This window comes from Lissotriton vulgaris, chromosome 4_1, assembly GCF_964263255.1.
Source record: "Lissotriton vulgaris chromosome 4_1, aLisVul1.2, whole genome shotgun sequence".
In the NCBI taxonomy this organism is placed as follows: Eukaryota; Metazoa; Chordata; class Amphibia; order Caudata; family Salamandridae; genus Lissotriton; species Lissotriton vulgaris.
Window position 1 is genome coordinate 2,074,404,895 of NC_141691.1, and position 19,120 is coordinate 2,074,424,014.

The following is a 19,120-nucleotide window of genomic DNA, read 5'->3' on the forward strand; positions in this document are numbered from 1 at the left end:
TTAGATTCTGGATCCAGCAGTTCAAAGTTTGTAAAGTAAAGATGTTCTGTACTAGCTAACAAAAAGTACAGCAAGCGGCATCTGATGTGTTAATTTTAATGCTAGGTGCTGTGGTAGGTATATGCGATGAATCGGTGTTTGAGAAGTTCTGACTATGTTGAGTAACTTTTTTATGTTGAAATAGTGATCACTTCTGTAAATTCTGGTTTTGAAAAGTCATAGATTTTGGAACATCCAGTTCCATTGATAATAATTTATCTTTGATTAATTGTTATGATATTTTGCAGGGCGCAGAAGATGGTCATCGCACTGGTAAAGAAAGTAAATCTTCAAAATTGCATGAATCAATTACCAGCGAACTTATCCACCCAAATGACGTGTTGCGTGCACTTCGAGAGTTCGTCAAGACTCACCGGATGGCAAGGTTTGAGAAAGAATGGCTTAGGCCTGGGGAGGACTAAAATGTAAAAAAAAAATGTAAATTGATACTTGTATAGCGCACTACTCACCCGCAAGGGTCTCAAGGCGCTTGCACGAATACCGCTGTGGAACCCATCCTGGCTTTCCCTGTGAGGCGTCCACTCCTGGGCACCCCCAAGGTGGAGGCCAGGCATCCTTAGCGTTGTGGGGGTTGTTGTGGAGATTAAGCAAGCTATTGCCCAGAGTTGCAGAGTGGGACTCCATGATTGGAATAGGCACCGAGGCGAGAATTATCAGGTCCGTGGAATTTTGAGCCCAAGACCCGCCGAGGCGGGGAATTGAACCCTGGTCCCGGGCTAGACCTCTGCATCAGGGTCTGCCACTCTAACCATTGAGCCACACTTCTCCACTGGACTGCGTCCATGGGGTTCTGTGTGGGCTCTCACAGATTGGAGAGAGGGAGTGAAAAAGTAAAGTTGGTAATACATGCCAGACTGGAATACAAGCCTACTGCCTGCACAAAATGACTGAAGGAATTGAATAGAAAAGTGAAATCACTGCGCACATGATTTCTAAAAAATTATGAAGTGCTAAGGTTTACTTGGGTTTGCAAAATATCCATCTGCCTAGGTAAATTTCCATCACTCCGGTGCAAAATGAAGATTTGTGAAATTTTGCTCTCACAAATGGGATTTGTAAATGAGGAAATTCCCCCAATACTGTGGATGTTGTCCAATTGCAAATGAGGGCTAGTCGCATATCCCTTTCACCCTGGAAACACTCACAGATTTAGTCCTGCCAAGTATGAGTCTTGATTGAGATTGGGGAATCTAATCCAAGGAGGTTTGCCCTGCCTGCTGAAATAGACCAGGTCTAGTTTATCCTTCACAACCATTAAGGTTCTCTGGATACAGCACCTTTTACACTGAGGGGCTAATCAATGAATTAAAGTAATAATTAGAAGGTTGATGCACAGGATCAGAACTGTCTGAATCTTTGTAAGACCTTGCATGTTTCCTTAAGTTCAAGGACCAAGTAACATGTCTTCACCAGACGGGATTCAAGTAAAAACCATAAAGGTTTATTCAAAATTAAGATCATTACTGAAGGCAGAAAGTCGTTAGTCAAATCATTGTGAATTAGCATTTAATAATACAAGAAGCTCAACATAAGGTCCATCTCCAAAGTGAATAAACTGAAAGCAAAATATAGTTCAGCAAGAGGACTGACATAGAGTCTGCCTCAAAAGGCAAAGAAAGTCTCAATGTATTAATTAAATGACAGACTAGGGCAGAGTCTGCACAGTTAGGAAGGCAGGAAAAGTCTAAATACAGAGTGATTAAATAGGCTAGCATAGAGGTTGCTCCTTAAAAAGTAAGCCTGGCATATTTTCCAAAGACATAACCTTTTATATGGTTTTAGGCAGAAAAGCCACACAGTGGACATGGTGTGAAATGGCATAAAAGGGCTGGATTACCAAAGATACAACCAATGACTGTTCAAATACACAAGATACATCAAATAAGTTACATCTAGTAAACACCTACTTTGCTGCATAATAATAAGTTTAATGCACATAGGAAATAAAGAAAAAGTTAGTGCATTTAAGTATCTTAAACAATAATACATTACGAGAATGAATGGCTCTCTAGTTCGAGCTTTGGCAAAATGCCTTGAATATTGCAATACACTGGAACATCCTGGGCATGGATTCCTAGTGAGGGGGCAAACTGATGCATTTGTATCTTATTAATATACAGAGACCCTGAAGAAAGCTTCAAAGTAAAAGCGCACTGAAACCAGGCGTGTTCATGAAAAATAAAAGCCCACATTTCTTATTGAATGTATGTGAGTGCAGGTTGGCTTTGGCCTTGTTGCTTCGACTGTGGACTACTTATGCTAACTTAAACCCATCTGAATTAAGCGTTCATTTCTAATCATTAAAACACTTCTACACCTCCAAATGAAACAAGTGTCACCAGAACTGGAGCTGAATAGTTTATCATCTTTGGTGCATTCACCAATTGAGCCAATTCACAGAATGGCTGTGCATCTTTCTTGGAAGAGTGCATTCCTGCTGGCTATCACCATGAGGATTATCAGGAGAACTCTTGAGATTCTTAATGAAACTTTGAAAATTCTGTCATTTTACCATGATGTAGAATTAATAGTATGTGAGGAGATTTCTGCCTTTTGCAGTAAATGCTGCAGACAGAGGGCCATGCTGAATGCGTGTTCTTGACTCTGTTCGACGTTCAAACTGCTTCTTCCGCCTAACTTTGGGGTATATCAATGTAATGTTGCAGAATCTAAGGGCCAGGATGAGGTGGACATGTGGCATGACATAATACAACAATATCATTATTAATCCCATTTCACATGGACAGTGAAACACATGCAAAATGCATCCATGATAATTATTGATAATTTTTTGATCTCCAAGTTTATCATTTTAAGCATATGGTTAGCTTCCGCCTAGCCAAAAGGCAGGGAACTGTTGCACAGGGTCAAAGGCAAGATCGACAAGTGACCGGAGAGGTTGCTGGGTTCTGAGAGCAGATGTGTGCAGTTACTGACAGATATCCCATCTGCCGCATTACAAGTGCATTATATACAGTGGCACTTGTAATACAGCGGACCAGATATCTGGCTGGTATGTGACGGAGTAACCTGTCCACTAAACTCTAAATCAGGTACTTTGTCTCCAGTCTGATGGCGTCCTGGCTGTGGGTTTGAAGAAAACCACTAGAGATAGTGAACTTTTCTGCAAGATAAGCGGGGGGATGGTCGTGATCGCTTTCTAAATGATGCAGCTGGTTTTGAAGATACTGCGGGCTGGAAGAGAAAGCCAATGGAGTTCCTCGGGTTGGGGGTGATGTGGTCATATGTCTTCAGGCCCTGCATGAGAATGCTGCAGTGTGTAGGACACCTACATGGGGCACCAATGAGGAGTCTGGGCGGCGATGCAGCAGGGCGGTACCCCATTCCAGATGCAAGAGTTTGAGGGCTTGAATACAAGTTGTGAAGTCGTTTTCTTGTTGAAATGGTTTCACTTTCTATAGAAGAGAGAGCTGGTACCAGACCCTCTTTGTTTTTGACACACTGATCCTTGAGGGTGAGGTTGGTGCCCAGAGAGAATCCAAGTCACTTGGCATTCGGTGAAAGCTGGGGTTCAAAACTGTTAAGGTTCATGTCACTGAGCCTGCTCTGTACTATTTCTTGCAAATTAACAGGGATTCTATCTTGTTGGGGTGCTGTCATGGGAGGACAGTGCATTATTAGTTAATTTAAAACCTCCACAGTGTCACAAGACATTGCATTTAGCAGCAGAACATATTTCAAGTAAGCAAGAAGAAGGGTGCCATGTTGTTTAACATCCTCTAAACTCCTCAATAATGTTTGCGCCAAAAAGGCCACCATTGGACTCCTGCATCTGGTATCTTCTGTCATCAGAAGACAGGGGTCTGTTGACCGTACATGGAGAGGATGGAGATGGCTGGCTGTGACATCACCAAAGTAGCATCATACCGGTTATTAATGTGATCTTGGTGACTTAGAGGAGCTACTAACGCAGAGACACCTAGAAAGTATTACCACTTTAGTAAGGACAGATCCGATGCAGGACAGTAAAATACTAAAATGTGTCTCTTGCCACATCTGGCAAAAGGAAATAGCAATAGTATGACCACTTGTAAATTGGGTTTTAGCAGAGCAAGAGTGTTTGATCTGTGATTAAATAAGCAATGATGTACTTTTTTACTAATAAAATTCATGTTGCAATACATTGCACCATTCAGAGAATGCATTGTAACCCTTGAATTATGTCTTGGTATTTGGGTAACAATCAAACTGTTTTGTGATTGTAAGTTCCTCATCCTGATTCAAGTATTTCTTTAATATTATGATTAGGCTTTCCTGTTTTCAGTTTCTATTTTTGGTAAATTCTGGTGGGGTTTTTCAGTGATTTCAAGACCTTAAAAAAACAGTTATCAGTGGTTACACATTTTCGCACCCCTAAAAACAACAGTAAAGGTGTTTTTTCGGTGTTTATGAAACGTTTTGCTTTTATTATTGCTTGCTTTCTGCACTGATAGAACATGGTATATAGACAGTGTACGTATCGTGTATATGAGGTCCAAATAGATTTTGGCAAATTAAACTTATTCTAGTACACCATACAAGACTTCTTCAGTGAGTCTTTAGTCATGTGTGCTCGCTCTTTCCTTCCCATGTAAACTTCTGTGAAAAGGCCCCCTCAACAACGGCACTTGGGACAGATAACGCCAAAACAGCCAGTACACAATTTGTTAACTCTAGCCACTAACATAGCTTTCCGTGCCAATACTAGTGCACTTGAAGACTGCGATACTCAGGGCAGGTTCTGCAACATTTGCATTGAGCTGGGCGCTTATACCCTCAGTTATTGAAGCGGTAAAAAATGAAGCAGCACTTTTAAAACGACTGAAGAAATTCCCCTTTCCTGAAGGGATCTGGAACTTGTGCAGAGAACCACAGTGAGATTTCATTGACTTCAAATGCATTTGGTGGTGAAGGGACATTTCTATGCATCATTGCAAGCCATTTCTCATACATCACTATATCTTGCATTGAATGTTTAAAGCCTGAGGTGTTGGCAATTCACCTACTATCAATACTGACCCACTAGAATATGGGGGCTGCTGTATTAAGGGTTTTTATCCATTCTCTGTGGGTACATGTGATGACACTTATTAGGAAAGATTCTTTTGAAACCAGCCATTTTACCTATCAGTTAAATAATCAAATGCAGCCACAATATCAAATATGATTTTGATATTTCCTGATTCTCTACAGTTTATAAAATAATTAAATGAGACTTCTAAACCCTGCATCTTCAGACCAAAGACCACAAAACTGAAAAAAGAAAAAGGAAGAAACAACAATATTTTAGTGAAATCCCTAATCAACAAAACACAAGCAGCCTTTCTTACTGCTAGCTTGTATAACAAAGTTACATTGTATTGGCATCTTCAGGATGAAAAAAAATACTCTTTCACTCTCTTTTTCCTTCCTTTGAATGGCATTTAGTTTGTGGTTGTGCAGATGTTTTTTCAGTGTTTATATGTTTTCACTGGTGAGGGCTATTTCTCTTTCAGTGGGGTTTTATCAGTTTTTATAGGTTTAAACCTAAAACCCCACAGCCTAATTATGATCTTAAATGTAAGGGTAGGGGTGGAATAAGGGGTACTTTCATGTTGGGCCGCCCTGCAGATGTAGGTTGAACATCTGGAAACTTGAAGGATTAGACATGCTTGCATGCCTCTTGTAGATAGTTTCCTAACCAGAATAAAATGCTGACTTATGGATAGCGGTACCTGCCTTTCCAGGGGCAATTGTATGAGAATATTGAGGCTTAAAAATTGAGTCCTCAATGTCATATTAAAAAAATAGCACCACAATGCAGTTACAAATAGAAAATCTCCACCAAGTGGAGTGATATTCTTGTTAACAGTATTTAGATCATGGTATTTTTCATTGTCTGACGTACGACCTTTCTAGGGTAGGAAAGGAAACCCCTTCATGCTTAATTTGGTATAGAAGAGGTTTCTCTTTAGAGGAAAATGTGTTCACTTTTGAAAAACATAAGAAAGTGAATTAATCTAACACATACTATTCTGGGATTCTGTGTGGGGTATATGCTCCAAATGGTTTCTCACTGTTCAAGGCCAGCCCTGGTCATCAGGCCCTTCTTTTCTATAAAAAGTAGCTGCACGTGATACATGCTGCTTGTGCAGTTTCTCTCCATTCTGATGGCTACTTCTAACCACAGCTTCCTCACCTTTAGAATTACCACAGTCGCCACATTAGTTCTGGACATTTTCCGTGTTGGCTTTGTTACACCCCAGAAGTGATGGAGTGAAGCCACATATAAGTGCCACTCGCCCTGCACACTTTTGTATCCGTGGACAAATTCTTTAAATTGGTTTCCAGTGTACAACAGAACAATATCTCCATCTAAACCAGGGTTCAAGCCATGAAGAGACTGTTGTAAGCAGATGTTGGTGATGAACCCGCACTCAATGAGTATTTGGTGTTTGGGCGCAGGAAATTACTTCATGTCATGCAATGAATGTGCCCTCATGTACCCGAAGGCGATCATGAAGTGAAGCTGTACATTGCTGAATATCAAAGAAGTCACATGCCTCGCGTAAGTCCTGCTCTCGTACCAAGTGGAGGGTGCAAACCAGTTTCCACTTTTGAGGCAAATCTGACCTCTAGCCGAAACCGTCTTATCCCTGACCATGATCGTGCTTCAACTCATACCCGGCAAACCTAGTTCCCATTCAACCTGAGATTTATAGGAGGTTAGGAGGCTGGATACTTCCACTGATACAGGGTTGATATCCCCCTTGAGCCTCCAGAGAGTGCTACATTTGCTGTAGTAATCAGACGTGCTGTTGTGGTCATGGACCTACAACTACCTGCTATTAAAGTTAAGACAAGCATCCTTACGGAATGTCTCAGACCTGGGCCTGCTTGCTCTAAGCCCATTCTCCCATTCAACAAAGCCCGAAGTGACACTCTTATGGGCCCTTGGTTTAAACCCTGATATTCTTACACTGCATCCTACTACTCTTGAGAGTTTAGTGGTCCAAGCTTCCAGCAGCAAGGTAAACCCTACTTCTTTCCCCATAACCCACTCTACTGGACGAGGAAGTCAAAAAGGATTGAAGTGTTTGGGAAACAAATGTCCTCTTTGACCAGCCTAGCCCTAAGGTTGATCAACGCAGTTTGCGTACTATGCCAAAACATGCACACACTCTTGGACACGGCCAACGAGATCTTGTCAGCAGTCCTTGAAGAGTTTAGGGCCTCCTTGGCTCATACCATTCGGGATGGTCATGATGTAGCCAACTATGTGATTCGGGCCAGTCTGGAGACTACAGATTGTTTGGGGCGAGCTGTCAGCACTAGCGAGGTGTTACGTCGCCACATGTGGATATGACACACAGATTCTTTTTAGAGATGTGCAAAGCTAATTCCACCCTGATGTGCTTCAAGGAAAGCTAGACCACGGCACATTCTTTTTGCCTTTCGACCCAGGCGCAATAGTTTCCTCACCCACCCCTGCTGCAGTCACCTCAACCCTTTTGTGGCCGGGATGGGAGTCAGGCAGACAACTTGCAGGTCACCCCCCTCCCTTGCGGCATGAGCCTCCAAGATGCTTCAGTTTGCCCTTCGTGGAGAACCACCACCCTGTGGTAGGCTGGATACAACACTTTCTCTTGGATGGCAGTCAATCACATCCAACAGTTGAGTCCTGATGTCAAGAAGGGCTGGACCCTTCTGTTTCTTTCAGACCCATCACAGTTTCTGCCCACGTCAGAGCAGCTTTTAGAGGAGCACCTATCCACCTTACGGAAGAGGTACCAAGAAAGGTACGGCGGCACAGAAAAAGGCTTTGTCAATGTGTTGTAGTGATTCTGCTCAGGTACAGAACTATGCCTGGGACCATGGAACATCGGCATGTAGGGACTGAGTCACCATACCACCTTAGTAAATAATAAGCCTGTGTCCGACTAGATATAGTGCCTCACTTGCCCTCCTAATCTTACCAGAGAAGCTAGTGAATTGGCGCACTGGAACACAATACTCTCGACCCTCTCAGGGATCGCGGTAACAGGACACACCCTTTCGATCTCTCACTCATACTTGTCCACAAAAAGATAAATAAGAGACAGAAAGGAAGTTTAGAATATTTATTTAAACTATTGTGTCCTTAAATGAGGTATTTGTGTTACAATCCAAAAACAAATGCATACTAAAAATACTGTTAGCATAGTTATTAAACCATATACCATAAAAAGCCCTGTCATGTTATACGCCTGAATATCTTAAACCCCGCCTCCTTCCTTTTTACTGAAGCAAAATGATTATATATCAAAGATCTCTGGGATTAGCGGCAGACCCCGTACCTTTGCATACACAGATGGACGTTCTACATCTCGGTTGATTTAGCAATCTTGCCACAGAAGCTTCGCTCTGTGTGTTTGCGAAAACTCTTGTGCTCAGTTACATGACTAGACATGTGCTCACAAACAGCAGCTACGTTCTCGTGTTGTGTTTAAGTGCTAGTGCCTGACCAGAGAAAATAACAAGGGGAACTGTTGTTTGACCTTGTCTGTGGTGTTCAGACTCATTCACAGGAAAAGAAGAGAACACAAAAACATATGCAGGTTCTTTGTGAAACTACAGTGTGGCACAAAAGAACACGTGTTCATATAGTAAAGTGTGCAAAGGAAAATGCGGCCTATAACGTGCACAATTAGGCTGATATAGTGAAGACTACGATGGGCCAGGCTGGAAACACATGACAAAGATAAATAGTCCATATTAGGATCTGGTCGCATTGGCCAAAATGCAGCTCCTAGAAGGCCTGAGGTCCCATTCCACTAGCTCCAAGGCTGCCACCACTTCAATGGCTCGTGGAGTGTTTGTTCTTGACATCTGTCAGGCCTCACCCTGTGCATCAGTGCACATGTTCACGAAACACCACTGCCTTGACAACTAGATGCAACAGGAAGGCATGTTGCCTGTTGGGTCTTGCAGGACTTTTTAGTCTGAGCCCACTCCACAGACCCCCCCACCTTGCGTGGCACTGCGTTTGGTATCTATACTAAAGGTGAGGAATCTGCGGTAGTTAGTATCTATCAGAAGAGTGGAGAGGCTGTGGCTTAACACCTCGGGCGGTCGACCTCAAATCTGGGGAACCGGGTTGGAGTCTCGGCAACGACGCTCTACATCCTGTGATTCTGGGCAAATCACTTAATCTCCCTGTGTCAAAAATGAGTGTGTCCTTATGAAACGCAACTGCTGCTCATGTAAAGCACTCTGATACCTTCGGGTCAAGGTTGCGCTATATAAAACTCTGAAAGAAAAAACATTTTTTACTTACCTTTAGCGCTTTCTGGTGGATTCTCTAACCCCAGATTCCTTAATGCCCTCCCTCCTCCCTGTTCTCTTGAGTGGTCTTGTTTTTCCATCAAAAATAGTCACAAATTAAAGATATGCACACTGATTCCTGACTCATCCATGGGCATGGAAAGAGTCAAGCACAGTGGAGGCGCTTAGATGAGGCTGGGCTCTCTGACCTCTGTGGTGGAATAAAGTCCATGGGGAGCCGCACGGCACCACCTAGCAGCGTGAGGGAGCCCTACTATCAAAACTTCCGGCTTTAGCCTGGCACCTTGGGATATTTAAAAGGTGAGGAATCTGTGGTTAGATGGAGTATCCACCAGAAAGAGCGATTCCAAAGGTAAGTAGCGTGTGCTTTTTCTTGTTCATGGCTGTTGCTGGCTTGATTGTGGTCTAATGTTTAAATTCCTAGACCGGTCAGTCTGTTTTCTTGCAGCTACAATCTTTCCTTTAAAATTATTATTTTGTTGTTAATTAACTTTTCTTTGGAGCTTTCATTGTCTGGTGTTGTGCTAAAAGATTTTAATTTTCTCACCTTTTCTTGGCTAGTGATGCCAATTCCCGCTCACGGATGCAGGCACGGGATTGCAGCGGAGACGCAGAATTCTGGCACGCAATGGCGCACGTCATTCCAGAGTCACGGCTGAAGGTGTGGGATGCACTGGAGTCTGCAATGCTCAAGTACTAGTAAGTGCACTGAACATTTAATTAATCACCTAACATGTTATTCTTCTGTATTTTATTTAGGATGTATACCAAAATAATTTTGTGGTAGAAACGTTTGATATCCGCGATATCATCCCACAACTTTATAGTTAAACGTACCCACAGCTGACACCTTCACATTCAGAAATGATTATTTGTCTCTTAAAGGACAAGATCCCAGGAGCAGTGCTCACTAGGGCCACCATCAGGTATTCTTTGCCTGTCATAGGTTTGAAAACTGAAAAAGCCTCCCTGCTCCCGCCTCTCATTCCAAACATGGTAAACCATGAGGCGAAATTCTACTCTGAAGGGAACAAAATCCCTCCGATGTGTGTGTGCTCTAACTTTGCACCACATTTGCCTTAATTGTGGTAGCCAACGGCCTTCCTCTAAGGCATAAACTATGGACCGCCCTCAATTTGTTGTTTTTCACCAATCACAGAGGAGGAAACTCCAGAGTGGAGAAGTGTGGCTCAGGGGTTAGAGGCGGCAGACCTGGAGCTTGAGTTCGGCCCGGGACCAGGGTTCAATTCCCCGCCTCGGCGGGTCTTGGGCTCAAAAATTCCACGGACTCGTTAATTCTCGCTCCGGTGCCTTCTCGACTCACGGGTTCACACTCTGCGACTCGGGGCAATAGCTTGCTTAATCTCCACAACGGCCCCTCGCGGTGGGATGCCTGGCTTTCACCTTGTGGATACCCTGCCAGGGTTATCTCACAGGGGAATACCAGGACGGGTTCCCTAAGCAAGCGCGGAGATGCCCCAGGGTAAGTTGTGCGCTATATAAGTTTCATTCATTTCATTTCATTTCAAACTTCTCAGAGGCGGTCTTTAAACAGGCTATTTCATCCACATGTTAAGCTCGGAGTATCCATGACGATGTCGGCGGATGATTTTCAGTTAGACGTCTCTGATCCTCCTGCATTGGGAATTCGCTGTTGTAAATCCCGTCGTCCATTTCAAACAGCGAATCTTTGAGGTGTTTTAGTAACTAGGTGTAACTTTAGGAATCTAGGTGCATTAGTAACTGTGTTCCACATGATACACATTGGTGCAGTGACCAACGTTTGCATCTATCTTTTCAGGAGGCTTGGCCGTAACTCTGCTATTAGCCGGGCCAGCTCTGTAGGGATATTATTCATCTATGAGGTGGTAACTCCTAAACTCTCCACGGTTTATGAGTGGAATTTTCATAAATATTTGTAGAACCAGAAGCAGAAAAGAACATTTCACTTTCTTATCTCTTATTATTGACTATGAAAGAAATAGTCCTGTTGTGCTTGCACCATGTGGCTAATTAACAATATTCACTAAAACAATAAACCAAGATACGCAATAAGAGCAGTGAAATCACTAACATCTTGAGGACGTTTGGCTTCACCACCATGAATGATCAGACTTGGTTCTCAGAAACTGCTGAAAGAGGCTGTTTCCAGGGTTCTTCTGAACTTTCAGCTGCCACTTGACAGGGTCGCTTAAGCTACAGAATAAGTGTCAGTAACGAGAAGCATATCCAGCCTTTCCCAAGCTTTGCCCCCAATTCAGGAGCAGATTCAGAGCTGCAGACACAGGGATCTCCAGACATCTTTCTTAGAAAGGCAGGAAAAGCGGACTGAAAAGGATTGGCTTAGTTCAGTCTAGTAGTCATGACTGACCTTCCACTATCACTTTCTGGATAAATTTGAGAATGTTATTGAGCATTTAAAGATGAAAAAAGATGAGGTGTAATTTGGAGCCCATCACTGAATCCATGGAGATAAAGGCAGGTTCACAACATTGTCCTTTACCGAAATGTAATCCATCAAAAATAGTCATCAGTACACGGAGACCTTCAGCTCTGGCATTGCCATTGAAGATCAAGCTGTTTGCACTCATCTCAAGAGCTGCAAGCTCCCTAAATCAAGCTGCTAACTGATCCAGTGATCCAGCAGGTGTGCCTTTTCAGGAGGACCACTTCAACCATGTCAACTTAACTAACTGACAAATCCAGAAGGGTTGGCAGGGATAACAAACCTCAATCAGCAATGGTTTGCAGGTCATTCTATGTGGAGAACTGAAGTATGACTGACACATGCACACACACGGGCAAAGGCAATAGTGAAATTCAACAGGAAAAGAAAGCCAGTGGGCTCTGCTTCTGAAGAAGAACTCCTAGTCAACAATCTAAAGAGAGAGCTGGAAGAAACAGCAAAGCCCGCATGCCCAGGATCAGAAAATGGTCCATTATAAAATATGATAGGTTATGCAGCCACCGCTGATGTGTCTCCTTTAATCAGGATCTGGCAATGCCAGGAAGATTGTGCAGAAGGGGAAGCTGCATTTCCAGTTCCCTCTAGAGAGACAGAGGGTCCCACTCTACGAACACCTCAGTTTAGATCATGGCCCTGCTGAGAACCACAGTGCAGTGCTTGGTGTCACAGAACCTGGGTTGACACAAATGGCCGCCAGAGTGGCGGCTGTGAGAGCTGTTTTGCTGAGTGTCAAGTTTTGGGTTGCTGGTCCAGTTGATGCTTACACAAATGTCACGTGACAGCCATGCTTGTCCTGGGTAAGGGCTGGTGTTAACTCTCTCAAAAATCCAAAAAACTGTAGACCAGGTAAGATCAATGGGCCAATAACATCATTTAGGGCCTGATTCTGATGCCGGTTGGAAAACTTCCTGACCGAATTGGTTTGGAAATGGTTTCCAACCCACTCGGATTGGGAGAGTCCGACCGACGCAGTACGATGCATCCGGATTCTTTCAGATACGATTTGGTTGGACTCCTATTGACTTCAATAGGAGCATATGTTCCTAACCGCATCATAATTGGGCCCTGGGTCGGGAAGACACGTTCCTGATCCGATTTGGAAGGAGCAAATGGCATTAGGAGGCCTTCCTAACCGCATCAGAATCAGGCCCTAAGTAAGGATTCTTCTGTCTCAACCAGACAAGACACAGGAATAGATCAATTATAGTAATATCCCCATCTTTTTATCCCACCTGGACGAAATACAAACAAGATCAACAAGGGCTAGAGCAACACTAATATCCTCATCTTTTTTATCTGACCTGAACAAAACCCAGACAGGATCAAGAGCCAGAGCAGCAGTAATATCCCGATCCTTCGATCTCACCGAGATAAGACCCTCGCAAGATCATTGAGAACCTTGGCCTCACTAATATCCCAATCCTTCGATCTCAGCAAGATAAGACCCTAGCAAGATCATTGAGAACCTTAGCCTCACTAATATCCCAATCCTTCGATCTCAGCAAGATAAGACCCTAGCAAGATCATTGAGAACCTTAGCCTCACTAATATCCCGACCCTTTTATCTCGTGAGACCCTAGCAAGATCATTGAGGGCCTGAGCATCAGTAATATCCCGATCTTCTATCTCACTGAGATAAGACCATAGCAAGATTGTTGAGGGCCTGAGCATCAGTAATATCTCGATAATTCTATCTCACCGAGATAAGACCATAGCGAGGCTAACGAGGGCCTGAGCATTAGTAATATCCCGATCATTCTATCTCACCAAGATAAGACCATAGCGAGCTTAACGAGAGCATGAGCATTAGTAATATCTTGATCATTCTATCTCACCGAGATAAGACCATAGCGAGGCTAACGAGAGCCTGAGCAACAGTAATATCCCGATCCTTCTACCTGAGTAAGGAAATATCCTGAGCACAATCTGAGAGAACATTGACCTAGATTGGGTGTTGGATTGTATCACGCCATCTAAGTTAATAACCTACAGCTGCCAAGAATAACCCTCAATGGCTCGAGTCACCCCCTCAAGAGAGAGGCGACTTGGGCACTCTTGTTTTTTTTTGTAATCATTCATAAAAAAGATTGTCCTTAAACGGATATAGGCACCTTATGAATTCCCTCAGAGGAAGGCCAGGATCTCGCTGTATCCCTGCCACCTCCAGGGTTCCCAGAATAGCCAACCATTGGACTATTGGAATAAGGCGGAATGAGTTTAACTCCACTTCGCCCAAAATCGATCCTCTTCTCATGAATCTTGTTTATTTAATAATCATTGGACTTTATTAATACTATTGGCAAGGAGAGGAATTTGTTTAAAATGGGTCTCTTCTCAGCCTCCACTATGTTTTGAGTGGGTTGCCTCAGTTAAAAGGGTATGTAAGTTGGATCACTCTTGTCTTTCAGAAAAAGAACTAGATTTTGGCTGGCATGGGATAAATGGCTTGACAAACTTGACAATACATCTTCTCAATACAGTCTTAGGCACTCTTGATCATCGCACTAGTGTCCGTGCTCTAGGAAACCATAGTAAAGTACAGATACTCACATGATATCTGCTCAGTACCCACAGGAATTCCTGGTGCTGGAAAAAGGCATCACCCCACCCTTTTTCCTAGCGTGTTAAATCCCAAACATATAAACATACAGAAAAACTCATTTTCTTTCATCTGTCTAGGTTCATTGTATTAGTTGTACAACTCCCACTATTAAAGATGGTAAAACTCTTGCTGGCTCTTTTTGTTTTTGAAAGTGATGTCTTGTCGTCACGGGCACAGCTGGGGAATGAAACGGCAAACCTGGCGCAGCAGAACTCCGAACTCCGTGTTCTACTACATCAGTATCTCAACTCCAAGGTAAGGACCAGGCCATTTCACTCCTGTGACACATATGATACTTCTGAAATACCTATTTAAATTATAATATCTGCCATTAAATGGCAGTGAGTAGGCAGCATTCTTTTAACCACTGCTAAAGAACAGAAGAGAGCTTGAATGTGTGCAATTTAAAAGTGAGGTCCTTTCTTGTCATGTGCACAATTACCTGTTCTGGAGGTTTAAGGGGGTTGTGGGACCAGGCTTTGTAGGATTAATTCTGTTCATGTAACTGAACCTTAGTAGAATTTCTATTTACATATCCTTTTAAGGTATTGTTCTCTGTATATTGTGTGCTGGCATTCCAAAACCTAAATTCAGGACCTTTGACATAAGAAATCATGTGCTAAAACAGAAATGTGATAGAGCTGTTAATAGCAGCTCCTCGTGACTTCATTACAGAGAATTACGTTTACAGAGAAACCAGTTTTAAAAAAACTTTAAGGAGAAACATATTTACAGAGAAACCTTGACTACAGGTAAAGTCATTAAAGAAAAATACCGTTACACAGAGACTGCAAGAAAAGGCATTACAGCAAATTAGCTCTAGACAGAATCTCTATAAGAAGGGATCATTGTAGACAAATACCTTTACAGAGAAATTAGTACAAAGAAAAGCTTTACAAACAAATAACTTCACAAATAAATCATGAAAAAGTGATTTAAAAAACCTTTCTCTGAGAACCCACAATAAGAAATTAATTTAATAGAAACACCTTTATACAGTCACGACTACAAGAAAAACATTCAAGAGAACTACATTTACAAATAAACTACAAGAAGAAAAAACATTATAAGAAATATCTCTACAGAGAAATGAATGTCATTACAGGGAGGTGTCTTCACAGACAAACCAATAATGAAAACAACTATAGCAAAATACCTTTACAGATAATCTATATGGAAAAATACAGCGAAATAACTACACAAAGAAATAACGACAAGAAAAGTTGTGACAGAGAAATCCCTTCTCGGAGAGACCACTGTGAGCACAGTCATTAGAGCCAAATATATTTACAGAGAATCACTGTAAGAAAAAACATTACAGAGAAAGCAATACCTGTTGCCCTAAGTAGGCGGTATGCTCAGACATGAGCCCTGTGCTCACTGTGCCACTGGAACCAAGTTATACGCGACTGATCACCCCGAATCAGGACAAACCTGATCTTGAGTTGCTTCTTTTCTGGTTCAGAGAAGACCTTGCTTGGCAGATCAGGTTGGACTGTTCCTATTGGAGCAGATTTGCATATGGCTGGGTCCATACTGAGGTGGCATGGTGGACAAAAATCATTGGACTGGAGTACAATCCCGAGCGATTTGCAGGGCTGGGTGTATTCCATCCATCAACTTGTTGCAGTTGAGTTCAACATGCCATAAGTCGAAGGAGGGCTACAGTAAGTTGTGGAAGTGAGCAACGGGCTAGCAGGAGGGATCCGCTTCATCTTAGATGTAAAGCAGCACAGGGCCACGGAGGGATGGCCATAGAGCCAATTTTATGCCTTTGGCTTTTATTTGTATTTTTACTAAATTAGGATCATGTTTATCCGGTTGTGTATCTCCCAGTCCAGTGTCCTTGCTGGTGTCCGTGCTGCGCCAGAGGTTCGTAAAAGGCAACCAGTGCACTAGATTTGCACTATGTGGGCTGGCTAATGGGATACTTACAGAGATTATAAGTATTTACCAAACTCTCCTTTACTCAGGCCACATTCCATTTTAAGACACTTGAAGGTGTTACTGGTATTTTATTTAAGCACTTCTCCAAGTTTCGAGTTCCCAGTTGTGTCTCATTTCTTAAATCCTTTTAACCAAGATACTTTCTTTTGTCAGTCCGCAGAAGAGTTCTCCTTGATGTACTGGTCTCAGCACCCAATGAGATTGGTAGTCTGTTTATATATCTCAACAGCCAAGCTAGTGTTGTGTACATTGAGGTTCCAGCTTTACACTGCCCATATTCAGTCAGTCAGTCAATAACTTTTTTCGACTTTTCTCTATAAAAGTACACATCATAAATAATCCGTCAATTCTAAATTCATGATTTAAAATAACAGGCAAAAGTTCATAGTAAAGTGTCTTATCAAATATTGTTGGACAAAAACAGAGGTATTAAAATACAAACCGTAAAGAAAAACAATAAAATACAATACAATTTCCTAATTAACACGGAATTTTGTTTTAATTTTAATGCTGCAAAGGAAGTGTTTTGAATCTCTGATCTTTATAAAATCCTTAAGACCCTCTTTGTAATTTCTAATGCCTTCCGATCGAAAAATCATAAGGTAAACCCTTAGGCGTGCTGACTATTATAGTGATATAGTGTGCAAAATAACATAAAGTGCATAACGCTTTGAGCAGAAATATTGTCACTTGGTCATTTTGGAAATTTGGAAAACCAGCTGCCCTGTTGTAGGAAAGCCACCAGAAAATGCACGATGCCTAATCGAAGACGAGATCAAATCTCTGCTGGGGTGGGCAGATCCTAGTTAAGCGAGGTTCCGTTCTTACAGTGGTGATTAGGGCATTATGATGTACGTTTGTTGTCATGGACCCTGACTGCAATTTTTGATGTTATACCTAAATTCGATGGATAGCTTTTAAAATGTAACTTTAGAACTAGAAGTAACCTAATAATCTGTGACTCTGTCGTTAAATGTCTGTTTCACACAATAAAGCCATGGGATCATATCCATTTTTTCACTGGCACTACAAACCTCCAGAATAAGTCTAGAAAAGGATGTCTCAGATGGATAGCAGATCTTAAACCACAGTAATAAACAGGTGTAAAGAAGTGAAAAGATTCAGATATGCAGGTAAGTTGATAAATGTTTATTGATGCAGCAGGAAAGGCACACACGTCTGATAGCAACGGTAAAACAACGCAACTGTCAGCTTTGGAATCTGGAACATAGCATGTAAGATGCCAGGGCATCAATACATTCTATGTTCCAGACAATACATACAGTGGATGTAAAATATATGACAATGAAACAAATACAGGAATGTAACACATCTTACCCCTAATACAAAACAGGAAAGATCACAACAAAATCAGGAAGTTTAACATTAATGTTAAAATCAAATAACATGAGGCATTGGCTACAAACTTAACTTCAGGCCACTTGGAGTGGTAATCCACAATGACCAGGGCATAACAGGCACTTAAGGGAAGATGTTTAAAAGGACCTGAAACGTCAAAAGCTACTGTTTGCCATGGAAAATTAGGCCAAGACACAGGTTTAAGAGGAGCTGAAGAAACATGAAGCATGTTGTCACTATTTATGCATTCAGAGCATTCCCTAACTGTCCTGTCAACCATCTTATCAAGTCCAGGCCACCAAAAATCTGCTCTAATGAGACGTTTCATGGAAGACATCCCTGAGTGTCCCTGATGTGATAATAACAAAAACTTTTTTTTGCATAGGAACTGGAGGAATAATCTTGCCTACTTTGAACAGCAAACCTCCAGATTCTTCAATTTCAGAACACACATGGCAATAAGGTGACATGTCTGCAGAAGCACACCTTTCCTTAGGCCATCCTTTTTTAACATATTCTGAAATCTGCTGACACAAAATATCATTACTCATTTCCTCAAACCATTCTTTTTCAGATAAAGTTATACATTCTTGAGACACACAATCACTTATTGTCGCAACTACATCTACATCCTGCTCAATAGTAGAAATGTTTTCCTCCTGACAGGGTAACCTCGAAAGAAAATCTGCTGTAACATTACTCCTACCAGGTACATTCACAATTTGAAAATCATATTCTTGAAGACGAGATGTTAATCGGGCAATGCGAGCAGTAGAATTCCAGCCCCCACCAGGAGATAAAATTCCAACAAGAGGTTTATGATCTGTCCTGAGTGTGAATCTATTTCCCCAAACATAATTACAAATGTGTTCAACTGCCCAAATGCAAGCCAATAATTCGCTTTCAATTACAGAATATTTCCTTTCTGTAGCAGACAATGTTCTTGAATTTGAGGCCAGACACCACTCTTCTTTACCAGAACATTGACTAAGAACTCCTCGAAGGCCATAAAGGCTGGCATCTACCGTAATAATACATTTTTTGTCAAGACAAAATGACTTCAGGGTGGGGGCATTAATAATGTCAATTTTGATTTGCTTAAAAGCAGCATCTTGTTTTTCAGACCAAACAAATTCTGAAGATTTCCTAGTCAATTGTCTAAGAGGTTCCATCTTAGTAGCGAAATTTTTTATGAATTTACTATAGTATTCGCATAAACCTGCAAAAGAGAGGTGTTTTTCCTTATCATGAGAGGGAGCATTGATAATAGCAACTAAGGCCTTCTTTGGTACAACCCCTTCCCCTGAGAGAGTATGACCCAAGTATTCAACAGATGTGCAAAAGAACTTGCATTTACTAGCTTTAAGTGTTACACCATACTC

General features: G+C 42.0%; 1 protein-coding gene across 1 annotated transcript in view; it reads left to right on the top strand.

The window, feature by feature from the left end:
• The window catches only part of DRC1 (dynein regulatory complex subunit 1), a 131,271-nt gene that overhangs the window by 84,430 nt on the left and 27,721 nt on the right, over positions 1 to 19,120 (top strand). Inside the window, exons 14-16 of the mRNA XM_086966513.1 lie at positions 288 to 424; positions 9,925 to 10,062; positions 14,585 to 14,687. Of these exons, the coding sequence (XP_086822639.1) occupies positions 288 to 424; positions 9,925 to 10,062; positions 14,585 to 14,687 (378 nt within the window). The remainder of the gene's footprint in view (positions 1 to 287; positions 425 to 9,924; positions 10,063 to 14,584; positions 14,688 to 19,120) is intronic.